Here is a 21291-nt window from a genome sequence, read left to right as displayed (position 1 = left end):
AACCCAAAATACAAAGACTGAAGGGATGAATCATGGCCTCTCTCAAACACACACCCATCGAGTTTTTCTGAGCGTGATTGCCACAGTGTGGACCAGACACAAATCCATACCCACCTGTCCACCAGAGCCCTCAGTGGCACATTGGGTTTCTGCCCACGGCCCAGTACTGGTGGGAAAGGAAGGGATCTTGTGCCCGTTGTGCCTTTCAAGGAGTCACAAAGGGGCAGCAGAAACAAGACATTTGAATTGATGGCCTTGAGGTTGCCGACATCCCCAGGTGTAAAGCTCTGACAACTCAGACCCAGCTGCCCAGCACTGGGCTGCAGGCACGTACCTGGCCTGCCCCATTTCAGGGAGCTGAACTCCGTGATGCTGTACCCAGGCAGTCAGGGTGCCTGACCCGAGGGCATGATGCCCTTGATATATTAGTGCCACTCACTAAAAATACATTTTTGGAGTCTTTCCTCATTGAATCTTAGGGACTCCTAAGAGATTTCTCCTTGAGACAGAAAATTCCAGAATCTGCATTCCCACAAACAAACAAAAACCCCCAAACAAACAAACAAAACACCCACAAAACAAAACACTTGTTTGTTGCCTAGACTGGAAACTCCATTCCCAGGAACAAGAAACAGCAAGTCAAGAGCTCCCAAAGCGCAGTGACAATGCATGGGGTACTCCTGTCTTTCTCCCACAACCCAAAAGCTGTGAATACCGGCTTTGTCACAGCCCAGTTTTATCACTTTGGATTTCAGAAGGAAGCATGTAACTTGTAAACAAAGGCATGGTCCTCACCACGCTCAAATTTTATTCAAACTACATACATATTTTACACACAATTTGAGTGGGAGCTGTTGTACCACTTAGGTATCTCATATACATCTACAGAACCTGAGCACATTGCAGTTTTGTATCTGAATACTCTTTATACTTCCATCTTAATTCGTAACACTCAAAACAAATGCTTTTTAGTATTTTTAGTGATATAATAGGTTCCATTACTCCAACAACAGACCAATTTACAGTATTTTTTCCTTCTCCCCTATCAACAGAGTATTTCCAAAAGATGCTGGATTTTCCTAAGTCCACAGTTCTCTTGCAGCCACAGGACGTGAGTGAGGGACACTGGTTCCAACTTTTCCCTGTATTCTACAGGCTCCACTCTGTCCTCCTCCAAGTACCTTAAGTCAAATGATGCAGGCTCTTCTCTCGGAAAAAAAAGCTGTCCTGTTTCCATGCTCAGTACATCCTCATGATCTTTTACAGAGACCAAACAGAGTCAGTTTTGCTGCTTATTTTTACAGCAGGGACAATTGTTCACTAAGACCTATGCTAATTGTTCACTAAGACCTATGTTCACCAAGGCAGCAGATCTGTTTCATGGAACTCAGGCACCTAGGGCTATGGTTGATCTGGGCTGGCAGGGAAATAATATTTACACTACGCCATCACCAATAACCCTGGGCTGTCAGCTCACCTCCCATCAGGCATATTGAAAGCAGCACAAAATGCTTATAACAGTAAGACTTGTAAAAGCACTCCCACAGAACGCTGAACATTATGAAAAATGCTTGGGTTTAATAAAGCAGAACCCTTTGTCTTCATCTTTGAAAAAAAATAAGCATGCCTATTTGCAGATAAACACCTACAACTGAATAGTATTCCTTGCACTCCAAGTACCACTGCAGTTCCATTCTCTGCATGTGATGTCAAAAAATTACAAACATTTTTCAGGTGCACACTGGAACACACCAAAACCCAAACAACAGTCCTTTGTAAGATACTGCTTATCCATACTACTTCAGGGTTTGGTTTTGAAGGGTTTAACAACTTCTTTCAGAAGCTCTTCTGTGGCACTGGCTGACATTAAATCCACAACCTGATTTACCTTCATACATTACTGGTACTTCCTTACAGCCCATGTTTGTAGCACATCAAGGGAAAATCCCTTGGAATGATATGTCTTCTCACTCCATCAACGCACAAGTGAAACGGAGAAGGGGAGAATATCAAATCGCCCAGCATGACAGAGGGAAGACAAACAACACCCAGAGCTGGCTGTTCCAGTGTCAGATGTGGATTACAACTCAGCACAACTGCAGACTGCTTAATAAGGCACTTAATCAGTGAACCAGGGAAAAACAAGCAGCACAAGCCAAAGAACTACAGGATGTGGGTTTTCTCTACTATTAACAGGTGTGCCTTTTCAAGGACCATTCAAAGTCCATGGACCTGTTCAGTAACAGTTGTAAGAAAAAATCTACATGTACTTGAATTAAATGCCTACCGAGAGTCATCACTTTTTCAACCAGAGTAAATACTTTTTCAGATAGAACCCAGGTTAATGGGGAGATCAAACTTCATTCCTGGGCTTCATAAGATTTTATAGTTCAGACCTTATTAATGTCTTCCCACATTCAATTATTATTTTATCTGCAACAGGATGAAAGGGAAGAGCTTTTACTCTAGACCAACTTTATAAACATGAAAATAATTTATTGCAACATTTATACATAGAGAGATACCTCATCTGGTTTTCAGATTAAAATACCATTACATGAGGTAAATATGCAGTTGCCTTTCTTAAAACACTACCAAAGTCTTAAAAAAGTGGTAGTATCCAGGTCATTTTTAAAGACGGCACTGGTAGCAGATGAGTCAAGGGAATCTTAAAAAGGTTATCCTTTTACAAAGCTATATACATTTTTTAAAAAGGATCCCCCTTTTTTTTTCAACTGACATGGAGAGGAATATATTTACTCCTCTGAGAAACAACATGAAAACCAAAGAAAAAATCACAGTAGCCTCTGATTCCAGGAAATGAATTTGTCAACTTCGCAGCAGAAAGGGAGATGAGGAGAGGGAAACAGTCACCATTCATTTGCCAGTTTGTCAAAAATCTGCATCCAGAGTGAAGACATTGTCCATTGTTTCTGCCATAACAGCAAAACGCTGATATTCTGAAACCCGCTTCTCAAAGAAATTTGTTTTTCCTTCCAGAGAAATATTCTCCATGAAATCAAAAGGATTTTCTGCATGAAAGACCTGGGAAAGGAAAACACTATTATGCTTGTGATTCTGATAAGGAAATGCTGCTTAGAAAAAAAACACATCAAAAACCCCAACAAACAAAAAGTCAAATCCTTTCAAACTAGACCATCCCTGGCTGCAAAATGCTGTAGGATCTACAGACACCTACATAAGCAAATTCAGTACTGGTCACTCCCAGGAGTTTGGTCTGTGGTGAAGTTCACCTGTGCAAGGTGCTTCTTATTCTTCAAGGACTGCAGCACTTGAGCATAGCTTACATCTCCCATTAGAAAATTGCTGAGCAGCTGAGGAGAAGCAATTGCCCAAACTGTTCTTGTTCTTTTAAACAGTGAAGGATATATATTAATACTGTGGTTTTAGCTGTCACTCACAGAAAGTCCGTGCACTAAATATGACCTGCTCTCAGGCATGTTGAGAGAGTGCTTTGTGCTGACACCTTTCCTGGGCTGCACTGGCAGGCCAGCATTTTGGGCAATTGCATCTCTTACCTTTGAGAATCCGAGCTCCATTAGTAACCGGTCTGCGACAAATTCAATATATTGCTTCATCAACGTACAATTCATTCCAATCAGACCTACAGGTAATGCCTCTGTTAGAAACTCCTAGAAGTTAAATTACAGATGACATTTAGATAAATAAAATTTAAGAAGGAAAAGGAAAGAAGACACCTATCCTTCACAGTAACACAATTTATGATGTTTCAGGCTCCCCAGGCAGCTGTCTGAATAAATAACTTGCATCCCTAAACTCAACAAATGTCTTCTGTTTTCAGTAGTTGTTTATATCTTCCTGTATATTCTGGAAAAGGCAGATCCTGAAAGGCCAGTGATAAGCAAACTCTTCCCTAAGAGCTGGACTACATGATTGTTTGTAGGTCCCTTCCAATTGGAACTATTCTATTCAATATCAAATGAGGGTCTTTCTTCCATTCTGTCATTAGGGAGGAAACCAGCTTCCAGCTCCAGCTTCTCCCAGTTGCTTGACAACTGAATCACAGAATCAATCAGGTTGGAAAAGATCTCTGAGATCATCCAGTCCAACCTATGACTGACCAGCACCACATCCACTAGACCACAGCACTGAGTGCCACATCCAGTCTTTCCTTAAACACCTCCTGGGACAGCAACGTCACCACCTCCCTGGGCAGCGCACTCCAATGCCCAATCACCCTTTCTGTGAAGAAATTCTTCCTCGTGTCTAACCTAAACCTCCCCTGGCACAGGTTAAAGCCATGTCTTCTTGTCCTCTCACTTGTTATCTGGGAGAAAAGACTGACCCCCACCTGGCTACAACCTCCTTTCAGGGAGTTGTAGAGAGTGATAAGGTCACCCCTTGAGCTGCCTCCATCAGTTTGGCAGAGTTCCCTCAGCCAATCCTCATCAGACTTGTGCTCCAGACCCTTCACCGGCATTGCTTCCCTGCTCTGGACCCGCTTCAGCACCTCAATGTTCTTCCTGAACTGAGGGGCCCAGAACTGGACACAGCACTTGAGGTGTGGCCTCACCAGTGCCCAGTACAGGGACACAATCACTGCCCTGGTCCTGCTGACCATGCTATTCCTGATACAGGCCAGGGCGCCATTGGCCTTCTTCAACACTTGGACACATTGCTGGCTCACATTTAGAAGTCTCACGTACAGAAAGTCTCTGACATTGTCAGGATTAAGGAAGAGGGAAAGTACAATATAATGCATTGGGGAGCCAGGCCTAAGCCAAGTGTCCAATATGGAATCCCAATGGTTAGAAGAGTAATTTACTTATTTTCCCATATCAGACTGGTCCTGCACTGCCCACAGTGCTGTCATAGCCAGGCTCACCTGCTCAATTTCAACAGCATTAATGATGATCTCACGGACTCGCTCTTCTGACGGTCTGTTCACTAAATAATGGAACATCAAACAAGCAAAATCACAGTGTAGACCCTGGAATAAGACAACAATGAAAAAAAGTCAGTTTTCCCCTCCTGCATGTAGTTTGCTCTTATCTGAGGCAGTTTCATTTGGGTTGAAGCTTCCTAGCCTTCCTCTTCTTTGATAGTTTTATTGTTACCACATGTAGTGATCCCTTTTAGTTTACAATCCAGTAACATCTCAAATCCAACACATGCCACCTACTCCAAAATAATGCTCAGCATTTGTTTCTCAGGTGAAACATTTTTGAGGGCCACTCTACTGTGAGAGATCCTACACAGAGCCCTGCTGGTCTCTGCCTCCCATCAGAGATGATTTTGCAGAAAGACTCCTACATCAAGACCTGCACAACTACCTACAAGTTAAAATAGACTGCTTACCTGTTTTATGCTTTGAGATACTTGGATTAAGTTCCTTTAGTTGCCTTTCTTCCCTTGCTTCTCCTAACAGCATTTTCAAAAAGGAAGATTCAGATTAAAGTGACCAAATCCAAGATTAACAAATCATCTCTGTCCCAACTAATCCCACCTTCATGTTTCACCCAGCTATCCTGCACAGAGCCTAGTAAACTTTGTTCTTTTACAGGATTTCCAGAAAAGCCTTCAGCCTAGATAAGACAACATCAGGAGCTGAGCAATCCCTCACAATTCGAGGGGGGATACCAGACAGCTACTCCAAGAGGTGCCTCAGTTTTCATTTGACTTGCCTGGCTACAGCTTGAGTCTCTGACTTCAGCCATGCCCACCACTGTCAGACTAAAGGAGCACTGTGCTACTGTCTTTCCTCTCAACAGCAAGGTAGTCATTACTGCCAATAAGCACCATGAGGGCACATCCAGAGTGAAAGACAGTCAGAAGGATTTGGCAGACTATGGGCTAAAAGATAACCCAGTACTATCCTTAACAAAGGTCAAAAGAAAACCAAGAAGTGAAAACTTTCTTGGAAAGGCTAGAAAATCCTTCTAATTCAAGTCATGAAACAGCCCTGAAATACTGTAATTTGGGAAATATCCTGCCCTCTAGGGTCAGCCTTAGCTGCCCACTGCAAGGCTTCTCATGGTCATGTCCAGGGAAACATTACCAGCAGGTTACAGGACATGCCTGGCATCTCCCATGAACTCGTGTGCTCTGCTGACTGGTGCTCCCATCAGCTTTGCACTGTTAAGAATCAGAGATGCACCAGCTCAAGAATAGCCTGAGAACAGAGCCTGCAGCTTGAAAAACATATTGAACGTTAATCATCTTCAGGTGCATCAAAAAGCAGTTTGTGCAGCTCTCCACTGAGGGTTCTTTTTACTGCCACTGCTTTTATAACAGCATTTCCTGGTTTTCGATGCAGGTGCTGTGTGCACCAAGCCCTACCCTTCATAACAGCACTGAAGTTGAAATTATGCCAGCAAAGCTCAAGAAAAATTCAGTCTTTCGATGCTCAACTCTGCAGAGAAGTACAGTTACACTCACCACCTGCAAGCAGTCCTTCTAACAAACAAATCCTTCCTTGCTCAAATGGATCAGTTTATAATGACTCACGGAAGACACAAGGAAGATCAAGCCTGGAGAACTGTTTGTTTTTCTGACTGATCATATCGTTTTCTTCAAGTGTCTTTTAAAGACATATTGTAAGATGTTCTCCTTTCAAAACAGTTTACCTAACCCATGAACATTATTTCCATTATGATAAAGCTCTTTACTCTTTTAGGCCAATTCTGGTAACCTATGACTAGACAAAACTGGTCTTTCTACTTTTTCAGTGCTTACAGCAATGTCAGTAGTGTGGTGCAAAGCCCCAGCCATAACCAACAGCTGCCAACTGGCAGGAAGCCATGAAAGTAAAGGGCACTTGCCAGCACGTGGCCTGCCACGCATGGTGTGCTCACATGCAGACCCTCAGACCCCTCACATCTTAAGCTAAGAAGCACTCCCCTCTAAGGTAGATCTGTAGCTGCCCCTTCCCAGGAGATTCTGTTGCTGTGCAGCAACACAAGAACAAGGGCAGGAGTGATACCTGCTGTTTCTGCAGCGCCCTGCCACAGCTGGCCTGGTGACCGTGCAGGCGGCAGTCTGTGAGCTCTGGGACCCACAACTAAGAGCAGGTGGGGAGTGGTACGAGACAACCACTTGACTCTGCCTGAAGGCTCAGAGTAACACACTAGCCATGTCCTTGCTCCAGGCAGCCCCCACTGCAGTTGGGGACCATGCAATTCCACCCCAGTCCTTAAGCAGCCAGGCTTTTGTCTCCCTTTACAACATGGGCCCTTCAATCTAAAAAGTTCACCTTTTTGGTAATACTACATGCATTGGTGTGCTGGTTTTGGCTGTGGTAGATTTGTTTTTCTTCACAGGGGCTGGTATGGGGTTGTGTTTTGTGTCTGTGCCTGGACACAGGATTGTTAATATAAAGATGTTTTGTTACTGCTGGGCAGGGCTTACACAGAACCAAGGCATTTTCTGCTTTTTGTACTGCCATGCTGGTGAGGAAGTTGGGGGTGCATGGAAGGCTGGGAGGAGACACAGCCAGGACAGGTGGCACAAACTGACCACAGGGATATTCCATACCAGGTGACACCATATTCAGTATATGAAGTGGGGGGAAAAAGAAAGAAGCAGGGGACGGGGGAACATTTGGAGTGATGGCGTTTGTCCTCCAACATGTAACCATTATGTGTGACGGGTCCCTGCTCTCCTGGAGATGGCTGAACGCTTGCCTGCCCATGGGAAAGAGAATCAATTCCTTGTTTTCCTTTCCTTGTGTGTGCAGCTTTTGCTTTCCCTGTTAAAACTGTCTTTATCTCAACCTATGATTTTTCCAGCTTTTACCCTTCTGATTCTCTCCCCAATCCTGCTGGTGGGGGAGTGAGTGAGCAACTGCGTGGTGCTTGGTGGCTGGCTGGGGTTAAACCACAGTAATTGGGGTATCACTAATATTTATGTTTACTCCCTTTAAAAACAGGTATTTCTGCTGAGGGATCCAGCAGCACCCAGTTGAGTATCCTTATCAATGATCTGGTAAAGGGGATTGAGTGCACCCTCAAACAGTTTGCAGAAGACACCGAATTTGGAAGGAGTGTTAATCTGCTGGAGGGTAGGAAGCAGAGCAATCTGGACAGGCTGAATCAATGGACTGAGGACAACTGTATGAGGTTCAATAAGGCCACGTGCTGGGTTCTGTACTTGGGTCACAACAAGCCTATGCAATGCTAAAGATTTGGGGAGGAGTGGCTGGAAAGCGGCCTGGTAGAAAAGGCCCTGGGGGCGCTGGTTGAGAGCAGCTGAACATGAGCCAGCTGTGTGCCCAGGTGGCCAAGAAGGGCAGTGGCATCCTGGCCTGTGTCAGAAATAGTTTGGCCAGCACGACTAGGGCAGTGATTCTCCCCCTGTACTCAGCACTGACAAGGTTGTACCTTGAATCCTGTGCTCAGTTTTGGGCCCCTCACTACAGGGAGGACACTGAGGTGCTGGAGCATGTCCAGGGAAGGCAACAAAGCTGGTGAAGGGTCCGGAGCACAAGTCTGATGAGGACTGGCTGAAGGAGCTAGAGGTGTTTAGCCTGGAAAAAAGGAGGCTCAGGCGTGGCCTTATCACTCTCTACAACTCCCTGAAAGGAAGTTGGACCCACGTGGGGGTCAGTCTCTTCTCCCAGAAAACAAGCAACAGGACAAGAGGAAATTGCCTTCTTCACAGAAATTGCTGTCAAGCATTGGAACAGGCTGTCCAGGGAAGTGGTTAAGTCATTACCCCCAGAGGTATTTAAAAGATATGTGGATGTGGCACCTAAGGACACGCTTCAGTGGTGGACTTGGCAGTGCTAGGTTAACAGTTGGACTCAGTGAGCTTAAGAGGTCTTTTCCAACCTAAATGATTCTATGACTCTATAATTACAGCTCGAAATCTGCTTTTTTCCCCTTTCTTTGTCAAGACTATGTGTACTTCATTAATATAATTCTGCCCTTCCCCAGGAAACTTACTTTTTTCCCAAATATGGACATGCCACATTACCTCATCTCTGCTAATAAGTTCATTGGAGAAAGTCAGTCCAGGCATCAGGCCTCTCTTCTTCAGCCAAAATATAGCAGCAAAGGAACCCGAAAAGAAGATGCCTTCCACTGCAGCAAAGGCAACCACTCTCTCACCTATTTAACATAACATGTTGTTTGTTAGACACAAATTACTGTATTGCTTGTCAGCAAGATGCACCATTTGCATTAGACAGAATGATGCTGGAGAGCAGCAATCCCCTTTGCAGCACCAGGTGCTTTTTTGATCACATCCTTCAGCAGATCCCGAGGCAAACAGGGTCTACAAACCCAACAGCACTCAACCACAGGAAACCCCTGCAGAACTGAAGAACAAGGGCACCCACTGAAACTGCTATGGGTCAGAAGCAAAAGAACAGAATTGTGGCCAAGACATTATCCCTTTCTCCTCAAAGACATGAAAATGGCTGTGTAACTGACAGACAAAACTGAGAGAATATTCAGTCTCTGATAAATCAAACAAAAAAACCTTGCATCTTATTGAGAATCTAGACAAAACCATATTCTTACAAGAGTGGAAAACTACAGAACATAATTCATAAGATATAAGTAACTATTTATGTTATCCCACCCTTCACCCAAGGAAAGCACAGCATTACTGGGCCCACTTCTCCCTGTTCTCTACAGGTGTGTGTTACTTCATACTACAAGACCATCTGACTGCTTAGTGAAGATACATTATTCCATATACACTACTCCAAACAACTCCACAAGATCCTTGGGTATATTCTAACACGAAGGGCTTTTGCACTAAGTGCTGGTGTCTTTTCCCAGTGAGAACTGCATTGAATTTTATTTAAAAATAAAACAACCCCAAAATAATAGCCAGATGTGCCACTTCCTCTATGAGATACATATGCCAACTACTGGCTCATCTGAAGAAAGTTAGGGAAAAAAGCATGGAGAGCAACACAAAAGTATCACAGATGTTATTAAGGAAATAATTTTTCTGGCAACATTAAAAATCTCCTAGGTTACTTCTATAAAGGAGTGGAGAAAGGCTACTCATACAATATGGGTTTAATGAAGCATGAGACAGAGTATGGATTTGGATAGAATGCATGAAGTTTAGGGGTAGGGAGTAGGGGGAACACAGCTTTTTGAGTTAGGCAATGTTCTGATTCCTGGCACATCCCACACTGCTGGGAGCTGAATGAAGGAGATGATGAAGGGGCTCCACACACAGCAAGCAAAGGCAGAGTGGGGAGGGAGTGGGACACTCTAGGACAGGACAATGTACAGCTACAAAAAAAAGAACCCCACTCAAGGGCTGTGAACAACAGATGCTGGAAAAGAATTATATTCATATTTATTTTGTTTGTCAAGCTGAGTCTCTCCATCTTCTACACTTTCTTGAAATACAGAGGTTTATAGTTTGGTTAAAAAATTAATCAGAGTCCACCCATTATTCATCTCAGCTACAGCACACCCTTCAGAGTCAACACTGTAAGCTGAACGCAGAACACCAGAAAGGACGCCCTGCATCATGTTAAGGGAAGCTGAGCCAGCATCACAGCTCTGAAATGAGATACAAAAACTAGAAACCTGGTTCCAATAGCAAACCAGAAACTCTAGAGATGCTTCTTCAATGTTTTTGTCCAGGCTCACTCATGACTCAGTTACAAAAAAACCCCATGGATTTGACTATGTAAAATGAACACGGAAAATTCCTGGACGTGTAAGACTTCAGCTGCCCAGTTCTGAACACTGGAGTACAAAATAGGAGCCAACTGAAAGAAATAATTAAAACTAGAAAATAAGGTCTACAAGCAGTATAGAGACAAAAAAACCGACAGAGAAATCCATAAGCATTTTTCATAACATTATTTCCAGGGGTGCTGCCATTACTGTATTTCATTAGCTGAAAATAAAAACATACATGGTCACCAGAAGTTACTTCTAGTATTTTAGTTAAACTAGAGACCCATAAACCACTATATCTGTAGAGAATTTAATTTCACATTCCAAGGGTGTAGCTTACTCACAGAGGGTTGGCTTGCAATATGCAACAGAAACAAAGTTTTAAGAATCTACGCACCAAAAGTGGATTCTCGGTCTTCAATCCATTTCAGAGCCCAGTCTGCTTTCTTCTTGATACAAGGCATTGTTTCAATAGCATTAAATAAGAAATCCCTATAGAAGAAAACAGACAAAATATCAAAATAATGATTTATGTAAATCTGCCCTGACTGTCCCTTCTGGTTCCACCAGAGGAACTCATTATGCAAGGCTCTGAACTAACCCAAGTTAAGAGACTGCTCGCACCACAAAGGGGTGATGATCCTGGTTTTGGCTGGGATAGAGTTAGTTTTCTTCCCAGTTGCTGGTACAGTGCTCTGTTTCAGATTTAGGATGAGAATAATGTTGATAGCACACTGATGTTTTAGTTGTTGCTAAGCAGTGTTTACACTGAGTCAAGGACTTTACAGCTTCTAACACCACTCCACCTGCAAGCAGGCTGGGGGCACAAGAAGCTGGGAGGGGACACAGCCAGGAGATCCAACTCTAACTGTCCAGAGGGATATTCCATACCTTGTGATGCCAAGCTCAGAATATGAACTAAGGGGAAAGCTGGCTGGGGATGCTGCTTGGGAACTGGCTGGGTATCAGTCAGCAGGTGGTGAACAACTGCCCTGTTCTAACACCTGCTAACCAAAAGTGGCTCACTGAGCACTCGCATTCCATGGCACAGCTCCACACCAGTGAGCTGTCCCCCTTACCCACTGGAAGTTTGAAAGTAGGTTAAGACTGTTTTGGCCCCCAGACCTTTAATCATTCGCTTTACTGGGTACCCATTGGTGAGTGCCAGGTATCCTGAGGGAAACTTCGAAGGAAACCAGCTGATAGATGGTTCCATTAGTCTTTTGCCTCTAGACCCTAGACTTGTTTTGTATATTATTATTTTACTTTTCCATCCTATCAAACTGCCTTTATCTCAAACCATGAATTTTATATTTTTCACCAAGTCTCTCCCCATTCCACTGGACAGGGCAGGTAGTGTGGTGATCAGCTGTGTGGTGTTTAGCTGCCTGGCAGGTTGAATCACGTGATCTCTCACAGCAAGGGCAAAGAGTGGCAGATGTGCAGGAAGCAAGAAACCCAAGGGCTCAGAGCAGGCAAGCTGCAGAGAAGGGAATTCAAACATCCCATCTCAGCAGTTCTCACCCACCATACCACACTGCCTCTCAGACTGAAGCCAGACACTTCAAGCCTACCCACCAAACAAAACCTCATCTTGCCCAACTCCACAAAAGGAACTGGACAATTCCTACGCACACAGACTCTATTCCCATGCTGAACACCTGAAAGGAAACCTTACAGTCCTCTCACTGTTATCACACAGGCTGCCACCATGGGAAACCAACCTCTGGCTGACCATCACCAGGGTAGTGTCCCTGAGGGAAAGTGCTGCTTTTCAAATGTATTACTGTTTGGACTAGAAAGTTGTTCAGACAACAAAGGTTTTATTCAAAAATAAGCAGTTCAAGTTGTAAGAAAAAGCACCACCAACAAAAATGCTGAAAGGATGCAACACAGCGATCACGGTGTATTAGAAACACCATGTGGATCATGAGCACTCAATTTCCACTCCATTTGCTGATATGAGAACAAGACCCACAGCAGCACAATAACCACAAGGAGCTCATCTAAGCTTTAACAACATTTCACATAGTCCACAAATCCTGCAAAGATTTACACAAATATTAACTAACCTCGTGACAATCTCACACAAGTCTCTTGGTTGGTAATTCTCCTCTCCATTTTGGGGCTCAGGGCGTGCAGACCTTACAAACTTTAAGGAACCTTCCCCAACACCCCCAGTAAGTTAGTATGAAAGAGAAGACAGCTGCTGCTGCCCAACAACAGTGCCACTGGCCTAAGTGACAGATTTCTTATGGGTCTGTAAAACATCCAGAGGTTTACCTTTTCTTGGGATCTTTGATGTAAGTGTCTATGAGCAAGCTGTACATCTCTGAGTGAACATTCTCAATGAGAATCTGGAAGCCATAGAAACAACGAGCTTCTGGGATCTGCACCTCCTGACTAAAACGTGCCACCTACCAAAACCAGAAAGTATGACAATGAGTACAGTAAAACAGTCCTGCATGACACTACTCTGAGCTTAAGGAGAAATAATGAATCTCTGCCACAAAGACAGGATGGGAGCAGTTCAGTCCTACTTTGTTCACAGACATATCAATAGGATAGGTGCAGTGCAGAGGAAAACAAAGCAAGCTAATTAGAAGTAAATATACCTGCTATGTATATTGAATAGAGAGCTGAAGCATGAGGGCACACGTACACAGGAGGAGAACAGCAAAATATTGCAATACTAAACATTTCATATTGAACAAAGCCTCATATGACTAAGACATGTTCATGTGATACGTGCACGTATATTCTACACATTATAGACATTCAAGATTTAAACTGGGCACTTGCAGACAGATACCACTGCTTATCTATAGTGAGAGAGTCTCCAGCCCAGAACAGGTATGAGCAGGAAGATTTCCCCACCCTTTCAACAGCACCCACCTGCAGCCCTAAAAGATCCTAGGATGCTGTTCAGTGAGAGCAAAATGGGTTTTACCAAAATGGGCCATACAAACCATGGCACAGCAAGTCTGTATTTCCTATTTCTTATTTAACGTGAGTACAGGAAGAAATGTGGGGTTCTATTAATTCATTCAGAAATATGCATCAACACAGTCAAGCAGCGGCTGAACCTAAAAACAGTTCCCAGAGTGATGTGGAGTCCTGATGACCACAGCTGACCCAATTTAATTCAAACACTGCTCCCAGAAGAACAAGCTGCTTGTTCCCCTTGGGAAAGGTGATATGGAAAGAAAAAAAAGTACACGTTTAATAAACCTGTGCATTAATGTGAGAAAGCCAAATAAAAAGTCAATATGCCAATAAAATGAGTAAGCATTCAATCCTTCTGTAAATCCTTCTCACCAGGTTTTCATTTACAATTCCATCACTGGCTGCAAAAAATGCCAGAACATGAGAGATAAAGTATTTTTCATCTGCTTTGAGCTTGTTCCAGTGAGGGAGGTCCTTTGACAAATCAACCTAATGAAAACAAAAAAGAAAAACATTATTGGCCTTCTGAGTTTTTCACTCTGTAAGAACAGAAGCAGCCCAGTCAAACAACCAAGGCAGCGTTTTGGCATTTGCTCTCAAATCTTGACATGTAAAGAATTTAAATACATGTGACTGTAAAAGACAATAGACACACTGCAGTACTGCTGTCTCTCTCTGTAACAGTAATATCACGTGCTTGCTTCACAGCTTACACTTTTGTAATATGGAATAAAAATCAAAGTCTATTGAATAAATAAATCAGATTTTAAAAAGCATTAGTATCTTTTTGTCATGAGTGTGAACATGCACCAATAAGCAGAGCTCACTCTGAGACACTTACACCTTTACTTAAAATAAATGCTGATACTCCAAGAAAGCTACTCCCAAGTGTGCCAAAAGATGGTCTGAGGGGACTTTTGCCTTTGGCAGGTGTTCAGCCTCCATTCTGTTGAAGAATGGCATGGAGCAAAGCCTGTGCAACTGCTCTTGTCTACCAGACCAAATTCTAGCCATGCTAGAAAACCACAACTTCCTTTACAGAGTTTTTTGTTTGTTTGTTTGTTTGTCTGAGGGATTTCTGAACTACAGGAGCAGTTAAGTAGGGCCAGATGTAAAAAATGCAGAGGCCTTAAACCTTATGTATGTATATACATGTGTGTATATAAACATGTACACTTATGCATGTGTCTATAAACACATACAAACCAGTTTTACAGTTAACTCTCCAGTTGCAAATGCACCCACAGATGGTAGGACAGTGTAAGAAAGGAACCAGTAATATAGTAAAAAGGAAATGCTGATGAGGCAGGAGGTCAAATGTCTTTTCTTTAATGCTTTAAATCAACCTTTGCTGCCACAGGGCTGTAAGCCTCCCAGGAAGGCAGTGGAATAGCACCTCTACAAACTGCTGCTTCTGATCATCCCAGGACACTTTCTGGTCTATTTAGAGCCTGCCAGTGCTTTCCCTTCACTTCTCTGCAGTCACAGATCACTGCTCATAAGTGAGAAAAGGCTGCATAAACTGCTTTGAGTTGGAACAATCAGCTTCCCTGGCAGGAAAGCTCTCCAAAGCCATGCAGTGTTCAGAAGCCTTTACTGCTGCAAACTTAACAAGCCAAGTACTGCTCAGGTCTGGCTAACCAGCATCCTCAGGGAAGAACTTACCCCTGGCATTATAACACAGGGCAAGCATCCCACCAGAGCAATCAGGAGTCACTTAGATGCATTTTTAGCAAGTGTCCCTGATTAACAACATCTTTCTGGAAATCAGGTGCCTAACATGAAAAAACAGCATTCACCTTAAATTGTCCAGAACATCTTAAATGGGCAAGGAGTTAGCTGCAGGTTCAGACACCATAGCAGAGCAGGAGCTATCTGACCATGAATCAGAGCTATCTGACTCAGACTCTCTCTATAACAGAGCAGCAACCCAGGACAAATTCCACTTCATCTTAAACGAAACACCTAAACCAGCTCCACTGACTTGCCCTATGGAAGCAGCTTGCTTTCCACTGAAGGGAGTTCTGCTTTGGTGTTGGACCCCTTGTTCTATGAAATTAACTTCAACCCTTACAACACAGAAGCCAGCAGCAGAGCTGGGGAAGAAGCATCAGGACCCCAGTAGTCTGAGCACCTTGTGCCAACCCACTGGCCCCAGGACTCACCTCTTCTGCTGTCCAAAAGGAGGCCTGAGCCTGCTTATACATCTTCCATATGTCTGGGTACTGGATGGGGAAGATGACAAAGCGGCGGTGATTCTTTCTGAGAAGAGGCTCCTCATTGAGGTCCAAGCCATTTTCAGCAGCAGTTGGTAAGGAGCTCTGAAAATAAAGCACAGTTCTGGTTAAAGTTACCATTATTTATTCTTCTTCCTCCTCATATCCCAAAGGCGTGGTTCAAAGGCCACCCATGTCCCACAGACACTCACCTGCCCCGACCCTGAGGAACCTGCCCCCTCACCCTCCATCCGTGCTCCTGCTTCTGGGGCAGCAGCACTGCCTGTCTGCCTGGCTCTTTCCAGCACAGTTCACACCAACCACCCCCTCCTAGCTGTGCCAGTGCCAGGAAGTGCCCAACACCTGCATGCCAAAGACAAAGCCTTTCTGCAGCACGAGGAGGAAATCTGCCCGGGGAGACAACCTCAGGTGCTGTGGTACCACACACAGAGATGTGTGTGAGGTCATGGCACAGTGCTGCAGCCCACAACCTGCACAGCTCTGCCAGAGCACCTCCCAGCCATTTGCTTTACACTGAGCCACTGGGGCCTGGATGGCCTTTCTTAAAAATGCCATGAGATCACAGGAGCTAATCCCAATTGACAGAGGACAGCCCTGTGCCACAGCAAGTCTCAGCACGGAGGTTCATGTATGCAATCCTGTAGCAAGCAGAGGGCATCCCACACGCCAGCATGAGTCTGAAGGCTGCTCTGGAGGCTCTCCCTCAAGTGCCAATATGAAGTTATGTGCCTCTCTTTCCAGCAGCTGGTACCAGGAAAACCTCTGCCTGGAGCCATCCATCTCCACCCTGATCCTTCTGTGTGGGCTCCCAGAGAACACCAACAAGCAGTTCTTCCTCAGAGAGCTCCCAGCCCAGCTGAAGCAGGGACAGCTGACATTTAGCAGGCAGACCAGTGAAAAGCAGCAGAGAGGGGGCACTCTAAGAGCAGGGCCTTCACCTCCCCTCCAACTGGGGACATCTACTCTTGAGATCAATTCCAGGCAGCACCCCTGCAGACGCCTCACCAAGCACCTACTGAAGACAACCACTGTCAAGGTTGCTGTCAGGACAGCATGCTGCAACCTCTCCAGAAGGGATGAGGACTCCCACTGATCAGATGTTTAGCCAGCAGGATGCCTTTCTGGGTCAGTTTTGAGATCCCACTGACACTGCTGTAGAGGGTAACTAACCACAGGCAGTATACAAGGTACTACATATAATGCAGCAGGAAAGGGGAGCTAAAGGTTTTGAATACCATTGTTTCCACCCTCCTGGGTGGTGCCAAAGCCTTTTCCGTACCCAATCTGCTTGTAACATCTCACATAATAAAAAGTAATTCTTTATTTCAACTTGGAAAATACCCTCAAACAAATAATGCTACTTACATTTTAAAAAGCAAACAAAACCCAAACACACATGCACATTGCATAGCTGGCATAGGTACCACAGACTCCCACGGAAAACATATCAGGAAGTACATTCTGGGCTACAATTTTATCATTTTATTATATTTCTATGTATTGCTCAACTACATAAGACAAATTTCCCAGCATTGTCTTCCACAGTCTCTGCTGAAGACTATGAGAGTTCAAGACCATTTGTATTTCCCAGGACACAGAGGTGGTTGCAGTAACCCTTTGGAAGTGGGAGAATTTGAGCTCAGCAGGGATGGCTTCTTGCCTTAGCACACACCTTCTCAGGGCCTGCCACGCAGCCAAATCTCCATTTGCTTCTGCCTCACTCATAATCCTTGAAAACGGAAACACTGCAGAAGTACTCCTTGTTAGCCCAGCCACTGCTGGTTCAAGGACAGCTTCTTGTCCACCAGGACCGCCAGATCCTTCTCCACAGAGGCCCCAGCCTGTAATAGTGAAGGGGGTTATTCCTCTCCAGGCAAAGGACTCTGCACTTGGCCTTACTGAATTTCAGATGGTTCCACTCTGCCCATCTCTCCAGCCTGTCGAGGTTCTCCTGAAGGGCTGCACAGCACTCTGGGGTGTCACCCACTTCTCTCAACTATGTGTTGTCAGTGAATTTGCTGGGGAGGCATCTGACCCTTCATCCAAGTCACTGATGAATAAATTAAACAATACTGGGCCCAGTGTCGACCCTTGGGAGACATGACTAGGGACAGGCCTCCAACTGGACCCTGCCCTGTGTCACTCTTCACAACCCTTACAGCTCTGCCATTCAGCCAGTGCTTAATCCACCTCACCACCCACTCATCTAGCCCACGCTTCCTGAGCTTGCCTTGTCTCCTATCATGGGAGACAGTGTCAAAAGCCTCACTGGAGTCCAGGTAGACAAAATTCACTGCTCCTCCCTCATCTTTCCAGCCAGTTGTCCCACCACAGTAGGCATTCAGGTTGGTTAAGCTTGATCTCCATTTGGTGAATTCACACTGACTACTCCTGAGACTGTCTTGTTCTTCCACATGCCTGAGATGGCCTGTAGGATGAGTCATTCTCATCACCTTTCCAGAAATTCAGATGAGGCTGATTAGCCTGTAATTTTAAAATCTGTACAATTTTTTAATTGATTTTTTTAAATAGGTGGTTCTGATTGTTTTGGGTTTTTTTTAATTTTGAAAAAGGAAGGATCAGCCACCCAGACTACATCATATTGGAACCTCCCACTCAGCCTACATTCCACCTCCACTATCACCTTCCAGAGTAGAGAGGAGTTTCATAGGCAGGCTCCCATAGAAGGAGCCTTTCACAGGCAAGCTCCAAGCTGGCAGGCAGCTGCTGGCTACAAGACAGTCCCATTTCTCTCCATTTTGGTTTCCATTCCTCTTAGTAAAGTTTTACCAGGGTATTACTTATTACCTAGCCTGTTTCTTAACACAGACATGTGCCAACATGTCTTGGCACAACTCAGATGAAAATTCATGGAAGATCTTCTCTAACTCAGTTTCAGATACATTGCACATTCTGATCCCTGCTGGGGCTTCTGAACAGCCACCACCTTGTGCTGAAGGAGCACAATGGATTCCCAGCCCTGCCTTCCTGGCTCCAGGGGACACTGGCAGGGGTATGAGGAGCAGAAGGTAACAGTCAACATTGCCTTCAATCTGCACCAGGGATCTTTTTCTTAATCTTCTGGGGCATAAAACAGTCAACACTCACCATAATAATGAAGAGCACACTGTTATGTGTATGTGCTTAATTCTGTTCAGCCAACATGAGATAAACATAAAAGAGCTGAAGCTGATGGGCACAGGCCAAACCCTGCTCTAGCAGGGTCAGCCAGAGCAGGCTGCTCAGACTGTGTTCAGACAAGATTTCAGTATCTCCACCTTCAGAATAAACAAGTCGTTTTTTATATGCAAATGGAACCTCCTGTAGTTTCAGTGTATGACCAATGCCTCAGTCCTGTCATGGGCCACCACTTAGAAGAGCCTGGCTCTGTCTCCTTTATTCCCTCCATCAGATATTCACACATTCATGAGATCCCCCTTTTTCTTCTCCAGGCTGAACAGCCCCAGCACTCATGGTCCCTCTTCATATGACAGATGCTGCAGTCTCTTGATCATCAGCCCTTTGCTGGACACACTCCCATACACTGTATCCCACTTATTCTGCAACTGCTAGAGACAAACTCTTCTGGTGATGACAATGGGCAACAAAAACTGCTCAAGTGGTACCAAAACTCCTTCCATTCATTTCAAATTCAGCAAACTAGGAAATAATTAACATGTATACACATATACAATCATTACCCCACAGCAACAGCTGTTGGGCTACATGTGCAGGTACCACAGTTACATGCCCTGTATCAGCTGTAGCCAGGGAAAAAGCTAAAGGTGCTGGCAGAACCAGCACTGTGATGTGGCACATACCACACCATGGTATGTGCCCATGAACCCTCACACACCCCACTAACAGGCTGCCCGTGCACCCCACGAGCTCCCGGAGCATCCAGGCTAGCCCTGGGCAGCACAGGCCATGCCAGCAGGGAGACTGGGGAGACCACCAGCATCCCTGGGAGTGACAGCTTGCACTGCACAGCCTTTGAGGAGCACAGTGCCCGCTGGCTCCACATGTCTAAGGGGATGCACAGGACCGACTGCCTTGTGCCTCTTTACTGTGGGTACAGGATGTCTGCGTTCAGGGGGAAACATTAAGGGGCTTCTTAGGCTTGTATTTAACATAGCACATCTCTTTTTGGAAACCTAAGTACTGATGAGACACAAGGTTTGGGAAGACCACGTGAGTTTGTTTCCCTGCTATGAAGACCCTTTACCCTCGCACACCTCAGCCTGGCTTAGCATGGCTATCTGGGGAGACACCAAACGGAGTTCAGACGCTTCCCAGGGGCAGATGCTACTGGAGCACAGGGCCTGGGAAGGCAGGCTTGCCACCAATACTCACAGCTGCCTCCATGGCAGCTCGGGGCACAGGGGACGAGCTCTGCCTTCCCGGGCCCGGCAGCCGCAGCTCTGCAGGTCCAGCACGTCCGGGGCGGCATAGCCGGCGCTACCCAAGAAACCCGCGGCCTCCCGGTGGAGATCCGCATCCCCCACAGATACTGCCGATCCCGATCCCGATCCCGATCTCGATTCCGATCCCAGCTGCGCTCCGCAGCCCCCACAGGTGCCGCCAGCATTCTCCGATCCCGATCCCGGCTACGCTCCGCATCCCCCGCAGGTGCTGCCAGCGCTCCCCCATCCCGATCCCGGCTGCGCTCCGCATTCCGCTCGGCCGCGGTGCCCGAGGACTCCGGGCCTGCCGAGACCTAGCAGGACACGGGCGGAGCCCTGCGCCCTTTGCAGGGCTGTCCGTGCCAGCAGATCCCCGGAGCGGGGCGGGGGTGCCCGGGGTCCCGGCCCCGCGGAGAGGCAGCGCAGCGCCCGCGGTGCGGGAGGGAGGAGGCCGCGGCCCGGCCTGGCCCAGGCTGCGCTGCCGCCACCGCTCCCGCAGTCTCGCCCGCGGCGCCGCTCCCGGCCCGGCCCGCCCGGCCTTACCCGCTCCGGCCCCGCCGCCTCCCGCAGCGCCGCCGGGCCCCGGCGCTCGCCCATGGCCGGCGGGACTGGAGCGCAGGGGACAGTGGAAGGAGGAATGGCCGCGGCCGCTCCTCCCCCGGGGCAGGACCCAGTGACTGCGCAACAAAACAGCAGCTGTAGCGCTTCGAGCCGCTTGTCGGGGGCCTGTAAGGGCAGGTGCGATGGGTATTTGTTTCTGGCCCTTCCTGTGAGCTGAGACATCTCATCCAGAGCTGGGAAGCGTCGCATCAGAGTGCCGTGGTTTCCTCCTTATTCCTTATCCCGAAGTTGGTGAGGCCGTCGGGCCCCTTTCCTGAAGATACGTGAGTCCCTTACCAGAAGAAGCAGTCCATAGGAAAGGTGCACCGAGTGGGCACAGCTGGGTGTGTCACAGAGACCTGAAATCAAAGATGCAAATCTACAAGCAAGCACCAGTGAGAGAGAACTGAAAGGTTTTCAGCATCAAGACAAGCAGAATAATGTAAGGAGGACTGACCTGCTCTTTGGAAC

At 46.1% G+C, this 21291-nt stretch overlaps 1 protein-coding gene across 1 annotated transcript; it reads right to left on the bottom strand.

The window, feature by feature from the left end:
* Positions 1 to 768: 768 nt before the first annotated feature.
* RRM2B (ribonucleotide reductase regulatory TP53 inducible subunit M2B) lies at positions 769 to 20900 on the bottom strand. The gene is made up of 9 exons (XM_071554057.1): positions 20764 to 20900; positions 15746 to 15901; positions 13953 to 14069; positions 12918 to 13051; positions 11032 to 11126; positions 8956 to 9089; positions 4868 to 4972; positions 3540 to 3653; positions 769 to 3045 (listed from the first exon to the last, which is right to left on the bottom strand). Exons 1-9 carry the CDS (start codon positions 20815 to 20817, stop codon positions 2893 to 2895), a joined length of 1062 nt encoding a protein of 353 aa, XP_071410158.1. The 5' UTR covers positions 20818 to 20900; the 3' UTR covers positions 769 to 2892.
* Between the last annotated feature and the right edge of the window lie 391 nt (positions 20901 to 21291).

This window comes from Pithys albifrons, chromosome 4 (assembly GCF_047495875.1).
Source record: "Pithys albifrons albifrons isolate INPA30051 chromosome 4, PitAlb_v1, whole genome shotgun sequence".
In the NCBI taxonomy this organism is placed as follows: Eukaryota; Metazoa; Chordata; class Aves; order Passeriformes; family Thamnophilidae; genus Pithys; species Pithys albifrons.
Note: the sequence above shows the minus strand (reverse complement) of the source record. Positions and strands in the feature narration are given on the sequence as shown.